The sequence below is a fragment of the Phascolarctos cinereus genome, unplaced genomic scaffold (assembly GCF_003287225.1).
Source record: "Phascolarctos cinereus isolate Bilbo 61053 unplaced genomic scaffold, phaCin_HiC Scaffold_5;HRSCAF=322, whole genome shotgun sequence".
Taxonomy (NCBI): domain Eukaryota; kingdom Metazoa; phylum Chordata; class Mammalia; order Diprotodontia; family Phascolarctidae; genus Phascolarctos; species Phascolarctos cinereus.
The window spans coordinates 256,400,619-256,411,836 of NW_027555958.1; the positions used below are offsets into that span (position 1 = coordinate 256,400,619).

Consider the following 11,218-nt stretch of genomic DNA (forward strand, 5'->3'; position numbering starts at 1 on the left):
ACATTCTACATCCCTACTAGTAGAATCTAGAACAGATTTCCTGACAAGAAGTGGAAGACACAAGATGACAAATCCTAGTCAACCTAACTAATTGCTATGGTAAGTTGATATTCAAATCCAAAGGGTGAGGAGCCAACTCCTAAGATGTCATAAATATGAAAGCATGATCATATTTAATTATCTTGATACACTATCCAGAATATCCATTGATCAATTTGGATGCAGTACATCGAAACAGTCCAGTGACCAGAATGGTTGTTTTGGACATGTGATTCAGTCACTTCAAAGTCTATAGCAGAGACCATTAATTTTTGTTGTTGTTGTTGTCATGAACCCCTTGGCAGTCTGGTAAAGATTGGATCCTGTATCAGAATAATGTTTCAAAACACATAAAATAAAAAGTACAATACTACAAAGGAAACTAATTATATTAAAAGTTATTTATCTGTCATCTACTTATCTATGAAAATATAGTTCATAGATACTAGATTAAGAAACTCTGTTCTAGAAGCTTCATCTTCTCTGTTTCCACGTTATAAAACAAGACAGATTCTAATATTTTACATTTATATTACATTTACAATTTATAAAGCATTGTCACATCTATCTGATCTTCAAAAGCATCTAATGAGGCAGATTAAGTGCATCTACTACTATTCTCATTTTGTAAATGACAAAACTGAAGCTTTTAGAGATTAAACCAGTATTGTCAGTAGTCACATGGCTACTTGGACCCAAGTCTTCTGAATCCAAGTTCAACGTTCTTTCCATTACACTCTGAAGTTTATCACTGTCAGATAGTTTGGCTTATAAAGTATGAATTCTGACTATACATTTTAGTTTGCAATTCTTTGTTCCACAAAATCCTGTAGCTATGTGCCTTTCAAATATAAAGGAGAATAACCTCATTGCTTTCCCACATAAGGACCCTAGTGGATTTCTAGAGATGCTTCTGAAGTAGACTTAGAAGCATCAGCCCCAAATCTGGGCTCCCCAGACTGCTATAGGCACATTCCCATCCATAGAGGATTAAAGAGCTCTTGGTCATAGAATTTAAAACTTTAAGGTTATAGGTCATTTAGTTCATTCTCCCCATTTCCCAGTTGAAGTCAAGTGACTTGCTCAAAGTCATATACAAATAGCAAGTAACAGAGCTAAGAGACTAAGGCAGGTCATTAGCAAGCTTACCAATCAACTTAGATTTTTAAAAACAATTTTTGGGGGGAGAGGAGGCAACTGGGTTTAAGTGACTTGCCCAGGGTCACACAGCTAGTAAAACTTAGATTTTTAAAAAGATGAATACAGAAGATGGAACTTGGTGGTACAATGGATAGAGCTTCATTATGACTTGCTCTCCACTAAATACCTATTTGCATGTGTCTTTATGACACAGAAGTTATCCTCGGTTGTCAAAGGCTATGCCATCAGAATTCTGGCCGGTCCTATCCAACGTGAAAAGTTTCTCATAAAATCCTGAAGACAGATAATGTTTTGTTACCCTCTTCTCCTCGACACTCTCTTCTCTCCCAGGTTTTTGTGAGATTATTCTCAACTAGTATTCATCCAGGTCACATCTGCTAACTGTGATGATCTTTCAAGGACCTCTTCTGTCCTGGGTTGCCTTCTCTTCTCCCACTATACTATTTCATTTGGTGAGCTCATCAGCTCTTAATGGATTCATTTATCTATGCTGATGATTCTCAAATCTACTTTTCCAATTCTAGCCTCTTTGCTCACGTCTAATCTCATATCTCCAACTGCTTATTACTCATCTCAAACTGGATGTCTCATAGACATATAAAAGCTTCATATGTCCAAACTGAATTACCTTCCCAATAAACTCCCTCTTCTTCCTAACTCCCTATACTGTCCAGGGTACCCCTCTCCTGTCATTCAGGCTTACAACCTAGGTGTCATCTTTGATTCCTCACTCTGTCACTCTCATGTCCAGTCTGTTGCCAAAGTCTGCTGATTCTATTTTTGTAACATCTCTCAAATATTTCTCTTTTGTCTTCTCTGACACTTGTACCACACTGGTACAGGTCACCATTGTCTCACACCTAGACCATTGCAATATCCTCCATTCAGCTACCCAAGTGATTTTTGAAATTATTTTATCCATCAATGACAAAAGAGCCACTGTATTTGGCACAGTTCAGTTCTAATATCATTGTCCCTATTGTTTTGCATGAGAAAGTAAAAACGTCAGTAAAGAAACAAGGATGGGAAGAGTTACTGGACTAGATCAAGTATAAACTGTCCCCAAGTCTTAATTTAGTTTTAAGCTTTAATAACTTCAGAAATACAAATGTTACAAACTTATAAAGATCACTTGAAAAGTAATAGTTTATATTTAATTTATACTTAGCTTTGTGGATTTTAAATAAAACATTTTAATTAATTTTCTGGATAACATTTTTTTTTCAGACTGGTAGACTGGTAGAGAAAATCCTTTGCTTAGCTGATCTATGTTCATTAGACCTTTTCTTGTGGGGTCATGTCAAAACTCTCATGTATATTTCAAAACCTTATTCTTCAGATGATCTTAAGGCTAGGATTACAAATGCAATACTTTCAGTCACTAAACACTGAAGAGAAGCTGATAAAAGTTAATACAAAGTTCAAAAATCAACTAGGTTTTTGAAAAAAAAATCAGAGCACGACTGTTGTTATACTGAATTTTATCAATAAATGTATAATGTTTTCAGAAACCTTTCAAAATGCTTTTTTTAAAAAAAGTTTGTAGCATTTATACTTCTGAAGTAATTAAAGCTTAAAACTTCAGTAAAACTTTTGGGACACCCTGGATACACAGAAAAGGTACATTCTGGAGACAACACATTTTAAGGGTATTGATTAGTTTTCAAGGTATCTGAAAGAGAAGAAGATATTCAAAGGCTTGGAAAAATCTTGAGCCTTATTGTCACAAAATATGACTAAGAGAATATTGTTAACTACTGACCTATATGTCTACTTTCCCATCACTACAAAATTTCAAAAATATGTGTTTTTGAGCATAGTCAGTCCTCACCCTGTCTCAATAGAGAGTATAGGGCAAAGAAAGGTACCTGCTGTGGGGACACAGTTTTGAAGTCAAGAAAGTGAGGAACAGGGACAAGAAGAGAATGAAGGCAGTTTGGCCTTGATTATTCTACAAAATGGAGACTTCATGAGGATCTCACCAATGGGAAGCGAGCAGGCCTTGTGGAGGAATATTCCAAGGTGAGTAGGCTGCAGGGCTGATAGACTGCGCCAGGGCAAGGAAGCCCCAGGTGTTAAAGGAAGTTCCAGGATGAACCAGTAGCAGAGAAGACATGCTTTTGAAGTCCAGAAAACCAGGGAGAAGGCAAGAAAGAGAATAAATAGACTCCTAAATGAGATTCATAATCATTTAATATAATTAGATCTGATGATTCACTGGGAAAAATAAATTAGATGAAAATGTTTATTGTTCACAGGAAGATATGCAGTTAGATGGGTAGCTCATAGAGATGATCCATCTGTTTATTTATCTTGGACAGATGGAGCCAGAATTGAACATAGGAGGAGAGTAGGATGGATTGCCTTCAGGAAATTATGAAGTGTTTTTAGTGACTCCAATTTCTACCTGAAAGAAAGGCCCACCTTTCAAATCCATCCATTCAAGAAGAATTTATAAAGCACCTGTTATGCTTTCCATCTCATCTAATGATTCACTCCAGGCATTTTTGCCATCTACTTACTACTACTTCCAGAATACCAGGTCACCCTGTAAGACTTAATTTACTCAGATTTAGGACTCTTGCCCTGGGTCCAAACTGTTTAAATTGATGAAAAAGTGTACTCAAAGTCACATAGTCTCAGGCTATAACAACCAGGCCTTGTTTCACATCCTATCCATCAATCCATTTTGACCATGTTCTTGCCTTCCACTGTGCTACTGAACACACACCCTCGTCCTCCCCACAAACTTTTTAGTCAAATTAAAATTACTATTAACACCCCTTCTAACCCTATTTCATCCAACTTACACTTACACTAGTAAGTTGTAAATTGAGTCCCTGGCATGATTACTACCTCTGGTTCTAGATACTGTGTGGGTCTGCTGTATTAAAACTATAACTCACAAGCCCCTTCTGGTGTGTTTACCATTAACAATCAGCCAACAGACATAATTAGTTGAATAAAAATGTATTTACTAAGATGGCAAAGTAAGTTACTACCAAACATCTTCTCTTCACCTTTTCCCCCCAAATAAACAAACCTGGGGCATATTTTGTCATAAATACACATAGCGTTAGTGAAAACAATGAGCATAAATCTAGGGTATACTGATGGTTAGGGACATATGTGGCCAAGACAACTCATACCTATAGCACTATAGGACCCTAATGCCTTTTCTGTTCTCATGATGTTCTCATATTCTCCCTCCCCTTCCTTCCCCAGTGTCTTTTCTGGGTAGGACATTCAACTGGGTTCTCTAAGTTTAGTCCTAAATGCAACTTGGCTCTTGATTGTCAGGGATAATTTTCTCTTAAAATTATGGTTGACTCTTCTCTTCTGCCAGGGTCCCCTCTTTGAAGCTGCCTCCATTTACTATTTTTCTTAACTCTCTGTTGGGTACAGTGTTTCACAATGGGAAAGCAACTCTGCCATAAGTCACCATGGTTATGAGGAGAGAAAGTGGGAAGAAATCCCTACTACTCCTTCCCTGCAGTTGCAAAAAGAAAGGAAAAAAGCAATCCCCTCTCAAGAATAAGATTCTTCCTCCATAACTGTCTCTCCTTTCTGTTCTGGGGATTACACTCCACAAAGCTCTCCTACCTCTCTTTTCCCCTGGAGTTGTCAGTCTAGTTTATTAAAGGCCACCTGGGGCTTGACCAGTCTTTGATCAGTCAGTCAGTCCTCTGATTTCTTCGTGTCTTCACACCTCTAAAGAGGCAGCAAAGTGAAATACTTTTCCATTTAACACTTTTTTGTCTCTGTTATCTGCCTCTGCATGATTTCATTAATTGGGCTTGGGGAGGGAAATGATTGATCAACTTACCACTCCTCTCATATGCACATACACTAAGATTGTTACTGTATGTATCCATCAATTTTAATGGCTTTACTCCCCTATCTCAAGATTTACTTACTGGAATAAAACACCTTCCCTTGTCTACAATTCCCTTATATGTGTTACCTCTCCCTATTAGAATACAGAGAGGTAACACATATGCTCCTTGAGGGCAGGGATTGTCTTTTGTATTTGTATTCCCTGGCACTTATTATGATGTTTGGCACATCTTGGGTGCACAATAAATATTTATTAATCTTCATTGATGTGTGCCAGACACTATGTTCTGTGCTAGGGATAAAAAAAAAAAACCAATTCAGTTTCTCAAAGAGCTTATATTCTATTGGAAGAAGCAACATGTACCTCAAAAGTAATTATAAAATATAAAGTAAATTCAAAATAATTGGAGGGGGCAGGGCACTATCAACTGGAGGGATCAGAATGAACTTTATTTATGACATGGTACTTAAGCTGATTCTTTTTTTTTTTTAATATATTTGGCTAGGCAATGGGATTAAGTGGCTTGCCCAGAGTCACACAACTAGTAACTGCTATGTGTCTGAGGCTGGATTTGAACTCAGCTCCTCCTGAATCCAGGGCTGGTGCTCTATCCACTGCACCATCTAGCTGTCCCTAAGCTGATTCTTGAAGGAAGTTTGGGACTCTCTGAAGTACAGGTAAGTAAGTAAGGAATAGATTCGAGTCATGGGATGGCTGGAGAGGCTGTGCAAAGACATGAAATAGTAGATGAAATGTCATATATGGGAATTCTATAGACCTGTTAGTCTCTGAAGAATTAAAGCTGTTATCTCAAAAGCCATCAGAGGAGTGGGTTTGAGTAGGTTTTAAAGCATTGTCAAATTAAAGTTGACCAGTAAAAGTTTTGTAAAGGATGTCATCAGAGACACCTGATCCATGTGACCAGAAATGGTGAGCCTCTCACATGATCTCCTTATCATTTGGGGCTCTGTGCACCCAGATGTGAAGCAATAGTTTTGATCACGGTTTCCTCTTTTCTTCCAGTGTGCCCTTCCATTTAAGAATAATGGAAAAAGTCAACATAAGCATCCCAGAAGGCTTTCTATTATTGGGCTTCTCTGACCGACCATTACTAGAGATAATTCTTTTCATATTTGTCTCGATTTTCTATGTGTTGACCCTTTTGGGAAATGCCACCATCATGCTGGTGTCACACTTAGATGTCAGGCTTCACACTCCCATGTACTTCTTCCTCACCAACCTCTCTTTCTTAGACATCAGCTTCACTACTAGTATTGTCCCTCAACTGCTAGTCAACCTCTGGGGACCAGAGAAGACAATTAGCCATGCTGGTTGTGTGGTCCAGTTTTATATTTCCCATTGGTTGGGGGCCACTGAGTGCGTCCTCCTAGCAGTCATGTCCTATGACCGCTATGTTGCTGTCTGCCAGCCCCTCTACTATACTATCATCATGAATTCATGGGTCTGCTGGGGCCTAGCCTCAACTGCATGGCTTGGTGGCCTTTCTACCTCTCTGCTAGGCTCAACACTTACAGTACAATTGCCTCTGTGCGGTCACAACCATATTGACCACTTCTTCTGTGAGATGCCCCTTATCATGCAGCTAGCCTGTGTGGACACCAGTCTCAATGAGGTAGAGATGTATGTAGCCAGCTTCATCTTTGTGGTATTGCCCCTGGGACTCATCCTGGTTTCGTACAGTCAGATTGTTCGGGCTGTGCTGAGGATCAAATCCACTGAGGGGAGATACAAGGCTTTTAATACCTGCTCCTCTCACTTGGTGGTAGTGTTCCTATTTTATGGGAGCATCATCTTCATGTATCTTCAACCAGCCAAAAATAGTTCACATGAACAGGGTAAGTTTGTTGCTCTCTTCTACACTGTGGTGACACCTATGCTGAACCCACTCATCTATACTCTCAGGAACAAAGATGTGAAAGGAGCTCTGAAACAACTGGTTGTAGGATCTGGCTGTGGTCCAGGAAGGAAACAGGGCGTCATTTTTGAAGTTTAGAAGAATAACAAAGTGACTCAACAATTTTGATAAAGTGATGCGAAAAGTGATTTTTTAAAAAGATGCTAACTGATTTAAAAAAATAAATTGTCAAGGCAAGATAAAAGTCATTTCATTCTAGGTCCAGCACATTTTTATGAATTAGGACAAATTACTTAATCTCTTCTGAATCTCAGCTCCTTCATCCCTAGAAAAGGGATAATTGTTTAGAGGAGAGGGAAAAGTGAGAAAGAGAGAGAGAGGAGAGAGAGAGAGAGAGAGAGAGAGAGAGAGAGAGAGAGAGAGAGAGAGAGAGAGAGAGAACTGGATGTAGAGGTAGAAGAGAGAAATTGTAGTCTTAGCTCTCCCAGTAGCAAGCTGTCTGACCTTGGGTAAGTCAATTCACCATTTAAGGCTTCATACTGTTTCTTCACCAGAGTGGCAATATGGTGAAGTGGAAAGAGTGCCTGACTTGGAGTAAGGAAATTTGAGACTTCAACCTCACCTTAGATATTTGTTAGCCATTTAAGTTATTTCACTTCTCACTAGCTAAATAGAAAATGGCTCAAATAAACTTCCAATTTGAAGGCTGAATAAAGCAAAATTATCTCTTTCTAATTGAGGACTATACATATATATACATACATGTTACAACTAAGTGATGTATGTTATATATAACGTGCATATGTGCTATACCACATGTACAACATTCATCACTTAATAGTAACATTTATAATAGTAACATATATATAATAGGTGTACATGTACGTGTATGTGTATGTGTATGTGTATGTGTATGTGTATGCGTATATGTATATGTATATTACTGGCTGTCCCCAGTGCCTGGAATGTTAGGAAAGCTTTACCTCCTCCATTCTCCCTCCTAACTTCCTGCATACATTTTATATGCATATTACTATTAAGTGAGATATTATTCACACCCATATATAATATATATCATATAATACATACTAAGTGATATGTTATTCACATATAACATAAATATAACCTAATAGTAATGCACATATGCAACATATACATGTTGCTATTATACATATATAACCATTAAGTGACTTGTAATATGCAGTATGTGTTATCTGTGACATAGAACACATTCAATGTATACATAATATAAAGTGATATATGGCATGTATTTATAGATAATAAACATGTCATTTAATAATAACTTTAGTACATTGTAAAATTGTTGTATTAGCTCTTTGTTGCATAAAGAAAGGAAGGAACCAAAGGCTTTACTATATTCAGAAATATATGAAAGTTAAATTTGGCCTATCCTTTATTTAGCTTAGAAGAAAGCTATAACCAGAAATGAATACAACAGAATGTTTTGAAATGGATTCATTCCAAAGAGTGAAAGCAATCCATTTGGGAGAACAATTAATTCTTGTTTCACAAGGCATTGAGAAAAAAAAAAGTCAATCATTAAGGATAATTGAGGAAAGTATTGAATTGAACATTTAGTTCTTCAAAAGTTGTTCTAAAATAGTTATCAATCATAAAATTTCAAATGTTTCAATCAGAAAATGCCATATAAATCTTAGGGGGGAACACAAAATTTGTAATTCAGATCATTTGACTACAGATAGGATTCAGAACTTAAAGCTTCTCCCACCTCAACCCCACCAGAGCGAAGCATGGAAACAATAGCAAGTAGTGAAAAGAGCACTAGGTTTAAAATAAGAGATCCTGGTTTTAAATACTAGCTTTGACATTTAACAACTTTGTGACCTTGAACAAGTCACTTAACTTTTTTGTAAAGTGAAAGAATTAGATTTGGTCACTTCTGGGTCCCTTCTGTCTCTGAATCTACAATCCTTTGATATTCTTATTCTTTTAAAAGTTAAATCTGCAAACTATTTATGAAGCTATTATGAACAGTAACTAATATCTCAAATTAGTTAACAAAGGACAGAGCTACAAAGTATTTGGGAACCACGACAGGTTTATGAGTGAAGATAATGAGTTTTGTGTATGGCAGTTATAGCACTGAATGGAGGGGATCCAGGGATAAGGCCCGTCAGATTTCAAATGGCAGCGAGACAAGACAGTTAAGGGTGGGAGACAATGTATAGTTTAATTGGTGAACTAGAGTCCAAATTGTGAAGGGAGAAAAATAAGAAAAAATAGATAAGAGTATGGTCAGTTCAGTCCAACTCTTTGTGACCCTATTTGGAGTTTTTGTTTTGTTTTGGGCAAAGATACTGGTGTGATTTGCTCTTCTCCAGCTCATAACAGATGAGGAACTGAGGCAAACAGGGTTATGTGACTTGCCTAGAGTCACAAAGTGTCTGAGGCCAGATTTGAACTCGCTAAGATGAGTCTTCCTGACTCCAGGCCCAGCACTTTATTCACTTGGCACCTAGATGCCTTGAAGAATGTGCTCACATATTCACAGCAACAAGGGTGTGGACCCAGATGATAAATAGACTGAGTTTTAAAAAATAAAAAAAGATAGGTTGTTTAGTGATGGTATCAGAGGGAAAGGGAAATGGCAGTGAAGAGCAAAGAAGATGTCAGCTCTTTCTCTTGGCTCAATCTGTAAGGGAATATGAGAGAATCAGCAACCAGCATTGTAGAGATCGATCAGGGATTCCATGTCTTCCGAGAGATCTAGGATCCTGTGAGTACAGGAAAATTCCTACCCTTGGTAAGTGATTATTATCCATGTTTACCCAAAAGTTTTCCATAGAGAGTCCATCCAAAATGCTAGGGTCCTTATTTGCTTTCTCTTTACATTAAAAAGATACCAATAGAACATGTAAGGTATTTGTTAGTTATCCCTCACTTCTCACCATGTGACTAGCTCATCATTTTCATCCACACATCCCCTGCTGTTTCATGCAAAATTCCGCTTTTCTATGCTGCTTATGTATACCCATTCTATATAAGGTTACTGAAGCTGATGTTCTAGGCTCTCTTACATTTCACACAGATGAGCCTTCACTCTGAGCATAAATAAAATCATTTGATAACTGTCTGTGTGTGATGATTTGGTAATTGTGAGCAGCACCTAATCAATGGACTCTTGGATAATTTTTATATTACTCATAATAGGCTATATCAGGATGATCCTTTATTTCATATCTTTAAAGATTATAGTGTTCCAATGACCAACACTATTCCAGAGGCCTCATAATGAAATATTCCACCTCCTGATAGGTCATGAATTCAGAGTGCCAAGTGAGCATATTTTTTGTGGCCTTGGTCAATTAGGAACTTTGTTTTGCTTTAATAAATATACATATTTGTAACAAGGGTTTTATTTTTCTTGCTTTCTTTACTTTATTATTTTTTGGTGAGGTGATGAGGGTTAAGTGACTTGCCCAGAGTCACACAGCTAGTGAGTGTTATGTGTCTGAGGCTGGATTTGAACTTAGATACTCCTGACTCCAGGGTGCTCTATCCACTGTTGCCCCTTTTCTTGCTTTCTTAATGGAGGAAGGCAAGAGGCAGAAAAGAGGGAGAAAGAGAATGTGGATCTACAACTACAATAAAATTGAATTAAGAAAATAAAGAATAAAGACTGTAGTATTTTGTGACTCACTGCTATGTTATAACACAGGCAAACTATTGATATTTAAAAGATGAGTCTTTGCTTGAGGGAAAAGTTTGGTGTCGTTAAAAGGACCCTGAAAATTTCTCAAAGGCAATGCAGTTTGCCTTCATCCTTTTTTTCATTATGATGCCTTATGGCTGAGTTTTTTTAGGTTGTCCATTAAGCTGCGACCATTGTCTGGTCAATAGGCCTCAATTAGAAGGCTCTGAAGTGTTCCAAGGCTTGATATAATTAGCAAAATACCATCTGGAAAGAGTAGTATCTGGAAGACCTCGCCAAAGGGAAAACTCTTCACTGGATTCTAAACTGGGTCTGATAAATGAGTGGTGAATATTCTTAATAAGCACATGACTGCCTGCTTCATGTTTCACTTAAGTGTAATGAACAAGTTACTGAAATGGTTGTTGTATCTTTCAAGGACTCTTGAATAACTTAAATACACATGGGTAAAGCCTTATTTTCTCTACTGAGTCAAGTGCTTTTTTAAAAAATACTCAACAAACAATAAGCATGGGATAGCATGGGGGGGAATGTCTTGTATTTTAAAATATTATTATGAATTATGTTATAGTACATCAGTGGTCTACTGTAGAATATTATTTGTGAAAAT

General features: G+C 37.4%; 1 protein-coding gene across 1 annotated transcript; it reads left to right on the forward strand.

Moving 5' to 3' along the window:
* Positions 1-6,080: 6,080 nt before the first annotated feature.
* Positions 6,081-7,052, forward strand: LOC110194228 (olfactory receptor 2C3-like). The gene has a single exon (XM_020966418.1). The coding sequence runs from the start codon at positions 6,084-6,086 to the stop codon at positions 7,050-7,052; it is 969 nt and encodes a 322-aa protein (XP_020822077.1). The 5' UTR covers positions 6,081-6,083.
* Positions 7,053-11,218: the final 4,166 nt, after the last annotated feature.